Below are 14,178 nucleotides of genomic sequence, written 5' to 3'. Positions count from 1 at the left end.
CCATGTCACCAAGGGCACCATGTCACCAAGGGCACCATGTCACCAGGGACACCATGTCACCAAGGACACCATGTCACCAAGGACACCATGTCACCAAGGGCACCATGTCACCAAGGGCACCATGTCACCAGGGACACCATGTCACCAAGGACACCATGTCACCAAGGACACCATGTCACCAAGGACACCAAGGGCACCATGTCACCAAGGGCACCATGTCACCAAGAACACCAAGAACACCATGTCACCAAGAACACCATGTCACCAAGAACACCATGTCACCAAGGGCACCATGTCACCAAGGGCACCATGTCACCAGGGACACCATGTCACCAAGGACACCATGTCACCAAGGACACCATGTCACCAAGGGCACCATGTCACCAAGGGCACCATGTCACCAGGGACACCATGTCACCAAGGACACCATGTCACCAAGGACACCATGTCACCAAGGACACCAAGTCACCAAGAACACCATGTCACCAAGGACACCATGTCACCAAGGACACCAAGGGCACCATGTCACCAAGGACACCATGTCACCAAGGACACCATGTCACCAAGGACACCATGTCACCAAGGACAACATTCACATGGTTAGCTATGAACAGATACATTGTAATCCAAAGGTGCATTAATAATCGACCCCAGATACTTGTACTGACATAATACATGTTGTCAGTACAACAGGAGAAAATGAAATGTGTTACACGCCCTGCTGAGTTCCTATAGCAGAAGGCCCTGCTGAGTTCCTATAGTGAATGGCCCTGCTGAGTTCCTATAGCGAGAGGCCCTGCTGAGTTCCTATAGCGAGAGGCCCTGCTGCGTTCCTATAGCGAAAGGCCCTGCTGAGTTCCTATAGTGAAAGGCCCTGCTGAGTTCCTATAGCAGAAGGCCCTGCTGAGTTCCTATAGTGAAAGGCCCTGCTGAGTTCCTATAGCAGAAGGCCCTGCTGAGTTCCTATAGCAGAAGGCCCTGCTGAGTTCCTATAGCAGAAGGCCCTGCTGAGTTCCTATAGCAGAAGGCCCTGCTGAGTTCCTATAGCAGAAGGCCCTGCTGAGTTCCTATAGCGAGAGGCCCTGCTGAGTTCCTATAGTGAAAGGCCCTGCTGAGTTCCTATAGCAGAAGGCCCTGCTGAGTTCCTATAGTGAAAGGCCCTGCTGAGTTCCTATAGTGAAAGGCCCTGCTGAGTTCCTATAGCAGAAGGCCCTGCTGAGTTCCTATAGTGAAAGGCCCTGCTGAGTTCCTATAGCAGAAGGCCCTGCTGAGTTCCTATAGCGAGAGGCCCTGCTGAGTTCCTATAGCGAAAGGCCCTGCTGAGTTCCTATAGTGAAAGGCCCTGCTGAGTTCCTATAGCAGAAGGCCCTGCTGAGTTCCTATAGCAGAAGGCCCTGCTGAGTTCCTATAGCAGAAGGCCCTGCTGAGTTCCTATAGTGAAAGGCCCTGCTGAGTTCCTATAGTGAATGGCCCTGCTGAGTTCCTATAGTGAAAGGCCCTGCTGAGTTCCTATAACGAGAGGCCCTGCTGAGTTCCTATAGCAGAAGGCCCTGCTGAGTTCCTATAACGAGAGGCCCTGCTGAGTTCCTATAGCAGAAGGCCCTGCTGAGTTCCTATAGCAGAAGGCCCTGCTGAGTTCCTATAGCAGAAGGCCCTGCTGAGTTCCTATAGTGAAAGGCCCTGCTGAGTTCCTATAGCGAAAGGCCCTGCTGAGTTCCTATAGCAGAAGGCCCTGCTGAGTTCCTATAGCAGAAGGCCCTGCTGAGTTCCTATAGCAGAAGGCCCTGCTGAGTTCCTATAACGAGAGGCCCTGCTGAGTTCCTATAGCAGAAGGCCCTGCTGAGTTCCTATAACGAGAGGCCCTGCTGAGTTCCTATAGCAGAAGGCCCTGCTGAGTTCCTATAGCAGAAGGCCCTGCTGAGTTCCTATAGCAGAAGGCCCTGCTGAGTTCCTATAGCAGAAGGCCCTGCTGAGTTCCTATAGCGAGAGGCCCTGCTGAGTTCCTATAGCGAAAGGCCCTGCTGAGTTCCTATAGCAGAAGGCCCTGCTGAGTTCCTATAGCAGAAGGCCCTGCTGAGTTCCTATAGCGAAAGGCCCTGCTGAGTTCCTATAGCAGAAGGCCCTGCTGAGTTCCTATAGCGAAAGGCCCTGCTGAGTTCCTATAGTGAAAGGCCCTGCTGAGTTCCTATAGCGAAAGGCCCTGCTGAGTTCCTATAGCAGAAGGCCCTGCTGAGTTCCTATAGCAGAAGGCCCTGCTGAGTTCCTATAGTGAAAGGCCCTGCTGAGTTCCTATAGCAGAAGGCCCTGCTGAGTTCCTATAGCAGAAGGCACTGCTGAGTTCCTATAGCGAGAGGCCCTGCTGAGTTCCTATAGTGAAAGGCCCTGCTGAGTTCCTATAGTGAAAGGCCCTGCTGAGTTCCTATAGTGAAAGGCCCTGCTGAGTTCCTATAGTGAAAGGCCCTGCTGAGTTCCTATAGGGAACTAACTTTGTTGTCTACACTGAAATTCAGTTTTTAATCGTTCACACCAGTTAAAAACAATATTTAACATTTCTTGAAGCTCATCTTCAGTTTCAGATATCAATACAATTCCATCTGCATACAAAAAAACAGACACTCGTTCATTGTTTAGACGGACAGCTGTTCCTAGAGCTGTGTGTGTGTGTGTGTGTGTGTGTGTGTGTGTGTGTGTGTGTGTGTGTGTGTGTGTGTGTGTGTGTGTATATACCCTTCCTACCCAGTATACTAGCAGCTCTGGTCTTGTTCCTGACGTAGGTGCGACTCGCCGGGTCGTCCCCAACCAACACCACACCCAGGTGGGGTCTCATGTTGCCGCCGGTGACCAGCTCCTCCACCTCCCTCTGAATCTCTCTGTGAATCTGACGTGCCATCTCTGTCCCTGACACCACCACTGCAGCATGCCTGCACACACACACACACACACACACGTTTTATAGGCTGGCTGAATATTACACCATTACATGAGATGACTAGAATGCTGCAGGGACAAGGTGGCTTTGAGGTGTGGAGCTATTATAAACTTGCTATAATTAAATCCCATCTATTTGCTGTCTGATATCGTCAAAAGCACTCTCCGTATCATTTGAGAAGTGTAAGGGTTTTAAAAACTGGACTAGACTTAAGTGACAGTGGATAAAAACAACATAGTGTGTCATCTCAAATTGATCTGACAGGTGCTCGTGACAGGAGTTATCTTTGGCACCTAATGCGCATTGTCAGGCCTATTGCAACCTTGTTGAATAACTAACTAGCTAACTAGCTCAACCTCATAGCCTCCCCTCAAGAGAGATAATGCAGAAATTAATGCAATGCAAGTTCGACGCGTTTGTTAACAGTAACTAGCTATCATCTTATCTGTAGTGTTATAAATCTGCACCCCCCCCCCCGTTATTTTCCGCCAGCTAGCCAGCACGTGCCCTTGCTACAGTACACTGCACGATGCAGCTAGCTGTCAATCTCCCCGACTGACAGGTGACGAACAGGTCACCCCTTCACCGGTATCAGCTAGCAGCAGTATGGAGCATCCCTCCTCTCTGTCTCCCTCACATGTTTCTTGCTTTTTACCTGGTGACTGACGCATGGAGATGTCTTCTCTGACTCTCGCACTTTCTGTGCATCCGTAGTTTGGCTCGGTAGTGGTGGAAGGACAGACTGTTACAAATCCTGTAGGAGGAGCGTAGCGGGGAGATAGAGGCCGCCATGTTGCCCGCCCCGCCGCTGTGTGTGACTGTGGATAGGGGGTAGCCCAACGGCCTGCAGATGGCGATATTTGGTATTGATAGTTTCATTGTACCGTCCAATAGCATTGTATGCAGCGGGCAATACACTTGTATCCCCGTGAACCGGTTCATACCTAAAACATTCTCCATTCACGCTGCAAATGCGTAGATATTCCCCTTAACAATATTTAATGGCGAGAAGGCAGGGGGAGGGGGGGACGTGTAAAATATGCATACTTTCTTTATTAAACACATTTTTTAACCACATTCTAGTGGCTAATGCTACTTCCTCATGTTGCGTTGTGCATTCAGCCAGCCTCGATCAAACCTACATCATCCTTGCGTTTTTGGTACACCAGAAATACATTCATGCTGCGTTTGCCTTTCAGCATTGGTAGATGCAGTTGCAGTGGGTTCTGTGTGGTGCATATGTTGAATAAATCCAATTTATCCATCAAAGTGTATACGTATGCCTCACGTCAACCAGATGCATCGAACTCTTCGCTTTCGGGTGGAAGTCATTCATTGTCAATGGAGCAGTTCTGTGCCTGCACGTGTCCAATATGTTCAACCCTTCGGTTGCTTTACCATGCGGTGGAACAAGCAGAATTGCGCACACTGCAACTAGCTGGCTTTGAGCTAGTTGGAAAGCGAAGCACGTGTGCCATGTACATAAATGCGGACTAGACATCCGGTAAAACAAAACTCCTATGCATCTGGTGGACATCAGGCATTAGATGGCTTGACAGAAATGGAGGCAGAAGGTGACTGTTTTAACATTTTTTTTTTGCACCCATATCTAGATGATGCTGCATGCTGCAAACCCTGGGTTTATAAGCGCGGATATCGATTCAGGCGCTCGAGCGTGCTTTTATGGCACAGTCATAGCGCGCTGGACTTCGGGCTCAGTGCCTGTTTTTTTTGTGTGTAATAAAGTAGTAATGTCCAGAAAATTCAGTCCACCATTCTCATAAGTGTTCATTACAACAGGTTTCCTAATGTAATGGGTACGGTTTCTCCACAGAAAGTTGAAAAGCATCTGGTCTATCTCCTTGCATATTTTACTGTCAAGATATAAAGATAGAGTGGCCGTATGTTAGTCTAGAGATACCTTCAGGCTTGATTATTAGGACTACCTTTTAAAGAAAAGTCCCTCTGTAGCCATTGATTTAGCTTCTTCTGGGTATTTTTAATAAGAGGATTAAAATGTAGTAAGCCTCTCGACTTCTGATCCTTTGTAATGTTTATGCCTAAATATGGAAGTTCTTCTTTTACTGGAATACCATAATATGAAGGTGTCACACAATCTTTGACAGCCATGAGTTCACATTTATTAATGTTAAGATATAGACCAGACGCTTTGGAAAAGGATTGTAATCACATTGATCGATTATGGGAATTTGGTTAGCGTCTGTCAGAAAAAGTGTAGTATCGTCAGCCAGCTGGCTTATAATAATTTCTTTACCAGCTATGGAAATACCTTGTACAGTACTATTATTTAAAGAATTTGTAAGAAGTTGGGTGATTAATAAAAACAGGTACGGGGAGATAGGACAACCTTGCCTAATTCCTCTCTTTATCTCAAATCTAGGTGAGGTGCCATATTTCAATTTGATAGAGTTGTTACCATTTGCATAGAGAGTCTTAATAGCCTTAAAACAAAAATCCCCAAAGCCAAGTCTCTCAAGGGTGTGGAAGAGAAACTGATGCTCTACTGTGTCAAATGCTTTATAAAAATCTAAAAAAATAATATGACAGCAAGCAATGCAGGTGTAGAAGCACGGTGGCTAGGAAAAACTCCCTAGAAAGGCCAACACCTAGGAGGAAACCTAGAGAGGAACCAGGCTATGAGGGGTGACCAGTCCTCTTCTGGCTGTGGCGCGTGGAGATTATAACAGAACATGGCCAAGATGTTCAAATGTTCATAAATGACCAGCATGGTCAAATAGTAATAATCACAGGCAGAACAGTTGAAACTGGAGCAGCAGCATGGCCAGGTGGACTGGGGACAGCAAGGAGTCATCATGTCAGGTAGTCCTGGGGCATGGTCCAAGGGCTCAGGTCCTCCGAGAGAGAGAAAGAAAGAAAAAGAGAGAGAATTAGAGAGAGCATACTTACATTCACACAGGACACCGAATAAGACAGGAGAAGTACTCCAGACATAACAAACTGACCCGAGCCCCCCGAAACATAAACTACTGCAGCATAAATACTGGAGGCTGAAACAGGAGGGGTCAGGAGACACTGTGGCCCCATCCGATGATACCCCCGGACAGGGTCAAACAGGAAGGATATAACCCCACCCACTTTGCCAAAGCACAACCCCCACACCACGAGAGGGATATCTTCAACCATCAACATCTGGTGAGTTATTGTTCTTTAGATGTTTGATAGACTCTATAATCTCTTCAACTTTGATGGGTTCATCACACTGTTTAGATTCTATATCACTGATAGAGTGAAAATTATTCAGTGGGTTAAAAACATATCTGTTGATTCCTGACAGTATTAAAAACATATCTGTGGATTCCTGACAGTATGTAGAGCTACTATACAATTTTCTGTAAAAATTGCTACAGTATTTAGCGATTCATTTTTGCTCATCTGCAATAACACCATCAATGTTTAATTTAATTTAATCATCAATAGTGTTATTTTTAGAGTGAAATTTCTCAAGTCTAAAGAAATAGGATGAACTCTGTTCTCCCTCCTCAATCCATTTTTTCCCAGATCTAATAAAGGCTCCTTCTGCTTTTAATCTATATATATTATTATTATATTATATTATTATTATGATTAATTTATATATATTATCCAGTTTATTTTGTAACTCAATTAGTTCCATCTTCTCCTCCCCCGAGAGGCCGGCTGGGGACCTCTGAGAAAGGGAAGTTATCTTAATGATCACCTTTTCCTCCTCAGCTCTTCTGGTTTTAGCAAGATTACTACCTTATTTTCTAAGATATTTGGACACCTCAAATATAAAGAGCTCTCAGTTCTTACAATAAGATTTTTCTTCACAAGCCCTTTCCCAAAAGTGTGAGAGCAGATCTTAAACCTCAAATTGAACTATATATCATTATTTAATAATGAGCTATTTAGCTTCCAGAAGGATGCTCTACCAAGGTTCGTATCAGGGGTAAATATTTTGATATCAATGTAAATGGCCCTATGATCTGTGAGGGGAGTAGTACAAATATTTGCAGTAACACACTCACTACCAATACATTTGGATGTAAGCCAAACATCTATTCTGGATTGTCTGGAACCTGTTTTGTTACTCCAAGTGAATGATCTGTCAGCCTGGAAACCTCTCTCTCCATATATCAGTAAGATCAAACTTTTCCATAAAAAGTATTAAACCCAAATTCTGATTGGTTGGTCTACCTGGGGGCCATCTATCAGATGAATTATCTATAGTGATGTTAAAGTCCCCTCCTGGGGGCCATCTATCAGATGAATTATCTATAGTGATGTTAAAGTCCCCTCCTATCTATAATAACCTGGGGGCCATCTATCAGATGAATTATCTATAGTGATGTTAAAGTCCTCTCCTGGGGGCCATCTATCAGATGAATTATCTATAGTGATGTTAAAGTCCTCTCCTGGGGGCCATCTATCAGATGAATTATCTATAGTGATGTTAAAGTCCTCTCCTGGGGGCCATCTATCAGATGAATTATCTATAGTGATGTTAAAGTCCCCTCCTATCTATAATAACCTGGGGGCCATCTATCAGATGAATTATCTATAGTGATGTTAAAGTCCCCTCCTGAGGGCCATCTATCAGTTGAATTATCTATTGTAATGTTAAAGTCCCCTCCTATCAATAATAACGAATTGGGAAATTTAGATAACCAATGAAGTACATGTTTCTCTATAGATTCAAGTAACTGATCATTCTCATGTTTGGTGTTGTACCTGTAGAAGTTTACAGTAATGAGCATAATGTCATTGGTCACTTTATTTGTCTTGTGATCAGTTACAAAAAGGTCACATTCCGAGTGTAGAATATTACCACCAAAGGTATTGTTCATCGTAGTGACACCAGCAGAGCGTTCAGATCCATGGGAAAGACAAATATCGTTGCCCCACTGTGACCTCCAGAAGTTGGCATCAGCCGAAATTGAGTGAGACTCTTGAAGAAAGCAAAAAATCTGTTCGAAATTGTTTAGCAAATTTTTAAAAAAGGCCTTGTAGTTCACATTGTTTCGTAACCCCCTTAGCATTAAGAGATAATATAGACAAAGACAAAACAACAAAGATTATATAAAAGTATAAACTGTAGTAGGATGAGTCAAAGACGTAGGAGCAGTGAATGTAAACGATCAGGAACCGAATCTGCACCATTTAAGTCCATTTAAAGTGAAAATAGCTTATTCCATAACCTCTGAGCAAGACGTTATCCGGCTTCGAAATTCAACTCAACTGGAAATGATGTTCAAGACCAAACCAAGGGTTCTTGTAGTAAGAGAGACTAAAAAAACCCTCTTTAGTGGAATCAGGAACTATTCTGAGATATAAAATACAAATTAATCATTTAAATAAAAAGGTACCTACTATTTTAAGTGCATATGAAAACTGATCATAAAATAATTGAATGTTTTTTTTTTACATATACACGTTACTAAGACCATTTTTGGAAATAGGTATTAATAACTATATAATTAATAACTGTATAAATAATTATAACCGTGTAAAGTCAGAGCAGACCTGTATGCCCTTTAAAACAGTATCTTAGTTACTGTATACATAAAACATAAATTCAGCTTTCAATCTTCTTCGTGAGTTTGTAAACAAAATAGGTCTTCTGGTCATACAAGAACAAACTAATAAATTGGAGTACCTTATTCCTGAGGGGGGGGGGGTAATGCTGTGTTACTGTGAGAGCAGCTGTCATAAACCAAAAACCTTATGACAATTTAACAATATTATGCTACAGTAATTGTTTATTCTAGGCATATACACTTTATTATAGCAACTCAAGGGCAATCTGTCAAAAAATGATTATACACCTGTGTTGAAATTTCCATGGATCTACCAAATTCCACCCAAAAAGTAGAAAATAAACATTAGTTTACTTGTATACATAGTGTACAAAACATTAGGAACACCTAGAAATGTGTGTTATAGATCTGTCATTCGCATTGAAAAGTAGTCTAAGAAGCAGTAGATATATTCTATTTGCACTACTTCTATGGTACCGGCTTCAAACAGCTCAAAATAAAATATTTTTGGTTATGGAAAAGTAATTTCACTGCGGTTTAGATGGTACAGTGATTCTCTACACTATACTTTACAGTGGCCCCCAAGGGGCAAACCAGCTCTCAAAATAATAGGCTGCGAAGTTTGTTAAAAGGCATCAAATATTTCAAAGGTCAGCTCAATATTTCGACCAGAGAAATATTTCAGGCTGTGAAGTTTATAAGAAAACGGCAAAATATTTCAAAGGTCATCAAAATATTTTAGGCTGCAAAGTTTGTTCAAAAGCCGAGAAATGTCTAACAAGCCTTCAAAATGCTTAATGTCATACTATCCCTAATCACATGACATTAAATATTTTGAAGGCTTGGTCGATGTGTAACAAGCCTTCTTCGTGAGTGCGTATGTACATGTGTGGGACTTCACAGAACATGACCAAATATTTGTTATAACTAACCCAAGACAGCCTGTCGTTTCCAATGGTATCAACATAATTATAGTGGGCAGAGCCTATAGTGGCGCGTTCTAGCATGTTCTTGCATATTTCCATTAGGGAACAACCTACTCTGTGTGCAATAACTCAATTCGCCCGTGCACTCCTAAACAGTGCTAAAAAAAATTACACTTTGGAAAATGGTAAAGTCTACAAAACATAGTCCACTCTGTTGGTAACAGATTTTAGTTTTGGAAACAGAAAACTGTATTGAGATACAAATGTGTCATAGATGTGCAAAATTAGCAGAATTTCGGCCAAAATCTGTCTCTCTCCATTTTCTCCCACTACCTGCCACTGGGCTTCCTCTAACCACCATATTTGGTAGTGAGTGGAAAACGCAAACCGGATGATTCACATTTATACATTCAGTGAAATATCTGTCTCATTGTTCACTGTGACATGAACATGACCCTCAACCCCCCCCCCCCTAGCCCCCACTCTTCTGCAGACATGACAACTCTCCCCACCCCCCAATGTTAGCAGTTAGTAACGACATAGCTAGCAAATTAAATAGTGCTGCTAATGCTGTAGCTAAATAGCTAGCACTGCTAACGATGTAGTTAACTAGCAAGTGCTGCTAATGACATAGCTAACTCGTGGTGTTCGCTAGGGTTGCTAACGATGTATAACTGAACAAAAATAGAAACACATCACGCAACAATTTCAAAGATTTTGCTGAGTTACAGTTCATATATGGAAATTAGTGAATTGAAATAAATTAATTTGGCTATCTATGAAATCTATGGATTTCACATGACTGGGCAGGGGCTCCCCATAAAGGGCTTTATTACAGATAAATTATTCTCCATCATGGTTTTCCATTTCTTTTTTGATAATATTTTTTTTTACATTAAAGAAAAATACACCCAAAACCACTCATTCCTATAATTTATATTGTACCATAACACCAATATGTGAGAACAATATTTTTGGTAGCAATGTGAAAATTGTTGTGGAAATCTGTTGCAGCTCAAGTCGACTCCAAAACACACAATGCAATGCTCTCTCTATGGGCTGGCTGGCTAGCTAGCAGAAGTAGCTACAGACAATAATACCAAAGTCAATATCAACATGTGAAGTAGCTAGTTGTGGGGCTTGCGAAGCAAAAGCCCCCACTTAAATTTTCGACATACTTCTTTGTATTATAGTTATTATTCAACACCTCCTACACCGTTTAAACTAGAAACGCATTTCAAACTTTAAAAAGTATAAACTGGTCTGGATTGAGTTTGAGTTGAGTTGAGTTTATTTTTATTTTTACAGGGACAGTGCACATTAATCAACGTTTCAGTAAAAGTGCCGGTTTTAGCCAGCCGGCTAATTATCAACCGCAGTCCCTGGGCAGGTTATTAAAAACAATTACAATATAAACAATAGCAACATAGAACAAGCAAGACATAGCAACATAGGACAAGCAAGACATAGCATACAGACAGAGCAACATAGAACAAAAAGCAGCAAGACAAAATTCATAAAAGCAACTAAGTGTTTCCAACACCTCACAAGCTACAGACAACAGACAACATGGAAAGCGGCAACACACAGCTAGGGACCATGTTCACAAATCTGATTGACCTTTAGCCATGTCTTCAAGCATTTTGTGAAAGTGTGATATGTGGTGCAGTTATGTGTGTCTGATGGCAGTGTATTCCAGACATGGGAAGTTGGTGGTATTTAACTTTTTGATATATTTTATACTTTTTAAGTGATATATTTTTTGGGGTCAATCTTCATTCACTTTGATGGCATTTCCTCAACATACTAAAGCTCCCCATTGTGACATCTTCACTTCCAACATTCCATTCCCTACATATGCAAGAATGCAACTTTTCACACAAATCAGCTACTTTGGCCACTTTGCAACAACTTAGATAAAAAGTCAGAGCTTATAACATCTTCATCTACTTTTCTGCTTTTCAAATCTGTACGAGGAACTAAAATATCCCCTACAAATCAACCGATACAGCAGTTTTAGTAACTGTATTACCACATTTTCCGCAAACTTTTTCCAAATAGCTTCCATTATGACCACTCTCCCAACAATTCAGACAAAACTTCAGAGGTTATGAAATCGCCCTCTACTTCTCTGCTTTTCAAAATGGAAAAAGTATTAGGAATAGCTTCTACGAATCCATAGACAGAGCTGTTGTAGTAAGAAGCTAGCAGATTCATTATTTACCAACAACAGCTGCAAATTCCAATAAAACTAAATCACGTTTTGAAGTCACGTCACGTCATGAATCTAGAAAATTAGTTTTGTGGGTCAGAGAGAGTGCAGTATTTATTTAGTATAAAAAAATATGTTTTTCTTGTTAGCTAGCCAAGACTACTGTTGCCTAGAAAACACTTAACTCGGAGAGAACATCTTCATAGCTCGACAATTTCTCAAGCTACTGTGAATCTGTTTCGGATCAAACAGATAGCACTAAGATTCCAAATGCTTCCCCAGTTTGGGGGACCTGGAATTTTACGGTGAAGATTTCTAATGTTCACTAGTAGAGCTCTGCTACCTGACCCGGGCCCGAATGGGCCTGGCATTATACATCGGGTTAGGGCCAGGCAGGGCCTGTTTTCTCATCAATAACTAGGGTACGGGTAGGGCTCGGATATCACGAAATTGATCACTAACAGAAAAGAATAATGTTCCTAGAGTTTTGTCAGAGTTTAGAGTGATGAAAAGTAGCTAACAGCTCTCTCGTATCTCTTCAATGAGCAGAGCAGCCCAAGCAAAACTGTTGCTATGGAAACTCACACACTCAGAGCCGCCATGAGCAGAGTGCATGCAGAGTGAGCTGCCTGCACGCAGAAAGCGATCTATTGACAGACACAGAGGAGCAGCTAATAGATTTACAAAAGGAGGTTATTTCAGATTTTGAGCCGGGGCGTTAAAATTTGGCTGAAGCAATCGGGCCTTGGTAGGCAGCCTGGTCTCATAGACTAGATGTAAAATAGTCAATGTAAATCCGGTACACTGAAATTAGTATGTTATGTTACGTTTGATATGGTTAAATAAGACAGATGGTTACTTGAGGCAAAAAACTACTGATGACAACCACACAACTACTGACCACAACTACTGACCCAACTATTGACCACAACTACTGACCACAACTACTGACTCATAATTAACTGAACACAACTACTGACCATAACACCACACAACTACTGACTACAACCTTACAACTACTAACCACAACTACTGACCACAACAACTGACCAATAATTACTGACCACAACAACTGACCAATAATTACTGACCACAACAACTGACCAATAATTACTGACATACAATTACTGACCACAACAACTGACCAATAATTACTGACATATAATTACTGACCACAACTACTGACCTAACCTACTGACCACAAACTACTGACCAAATCTACTGAACTCCAACTACTGACCACAACTACTGACCTAACCAACTGACCACAACTACTCACCACAACCATTTAACACTGACCACAACTACCGACCAAAACTATTGACCACTACTGACTAGGGATGGGCATTTGAAATGATTTCACTATTCAAATAATATAATAAAAAAACGTTTTAACTTCTTCCACTACTACAAAAATACTTCTAAAGAGCTTTAGCAAGCCACACAACATTACTTGTAAAGTTACCATCTAGTTAGCTGTAAAATCGCCTAAACAAACTGCACAAAAAAAATGTAGGAGTCTACAATCTCACCATGTTCAACCTGCAGATCGATGTGCCTCACAGATTGGAGTCTGACATTTGCAATAGCAACATGCAATGCACCCTGGCCTGACGAGGCCGACAAATAAGAGAAATTACTCTCTGTTAAAAAATAATAATTTTGAGGTAGGAATATCGCGGAAATATGATCAGTCCGGGGTGCATTTGAGAGAAGACATCTTCCCATGTTGTGACATCGGCCAGTATTGAAATCTGACATGTATGATGGATGTTTTAACCATCTAAAAGTCCTATTCCTATTAACGTTCAGTGTAGTGAGAGACACTTTATCACAGTACTACGTCATACCGGACAAATCTCTGCCTGTTTGATTGAACGGCTATAACTCAGATACACAAGAAAATATTCAGTGACCCAGAGAATCGATAGAACCTCACTCAGAGATGCACAAATATAATATACTATAATATACTATACTATAATATACTATAATATAATATACTATAATATACTATAATATACTATAATATAATATACTATAATATACTATACTATAATATACTATAATATACTATAATACACTATACTATAATATACTATAATATACTATAATATAATATACTATACTATAATATACTATAATATAATATACTATAATATACTATAATATAATATACTATAATAAACTATAATAATATACTATAATATACTATAATATATTATACTATACTATATAATACAATATTGTCACGCCCTGGTCAGGCCAGGGTGTGACATGGGTTTATTTGTAGTGTGTTTCGTCTTGGGGTTGTGTGGGGTGTATAGATTAGTCTATGGCTGCATGAGGCTGTTCTCAATCAAGAGTCAGGTGATTATCGTTGTCTCTGATTGGGAACCATATTTAGGTAGCCTGGGTTTCACTGTGTGTTTGTGGGTGATTGTTCCTGTCTCTGTGTTTGTTACACCAGTCAGGGCTGTTTCGGTTTTCGATGATTGTTGTTTTGTATTGTTCGTGTTTTTTTCATCATTAAAGATGTATCGAACGAATCACGCTGCATTTTGGTCCGATCCT

General features: G+C 41.3%; 2 protein-coding genes across 3 annotated transcripts in view; one reads left to right on the top strand and one right to left on the bottom strand.

Moving 5' to 3' along the window:
- mthfd2l (methylenetetrahydrofolate dehydrogenase (NADP+ dependent) 2 like) overlaps positions 1 to 3,731 on the bottom strand; it is a 51,794-nt gene extending 48,063 nt beyond the window's left edge. The window contains exons 1-2 of one of the 2 annotated variants that reach the window (XM_064936350.1): positions 3,585 to 3,731; positions 2,728 to 2,921 (exon numbers count right to left, since the gene is read on the bottom strand). In XM_064936350.1, the coding sequence (XP_064792422.1) occupies positions 2,728 to 2,921; positions 3,585 to 3,721 (331 nt within the window). In that variant the 5' untranslated portion in view covers positions 3,722 to 3,731. The remainder of the gene's footprint in view (positions 1 to 2,727; positions 2,922 to 3,584) is intronic. The other variant, XM_064936352.1, reaches the window with a different exon arrangement.
- LOC135513724 (anthrax toxin receptor 2-like) overlaps positions 1 to 14,178 on the top strand; it is a 1,178,227-nt gene that overhangs the window by 987,261 nt on the left and 176,788 nt on the right. The window lies entirely within an intron of this gene.

The sequence above is a fragment of the Oncorhynchus masou genome, chromosome 25 (assembly GCF_036934945.1).
Source record: "Oncorhynchus masou masou isolate Uvic2021 chromosome 25, UVic_Omas_1.1, whole genome shotgun sequence".
Classification (NCBI taxonomy): Eukaryota; Metazoa; Chordata; class Actinopteri; order Salmoniformes; family Salmonidae; genus Oncorhynchus; species Oncorhynchus masou.
Note: the sequence above shows the minus strand (reverse complement) of the source record. Positions and strands in the feature narration are given on the sequence as shown.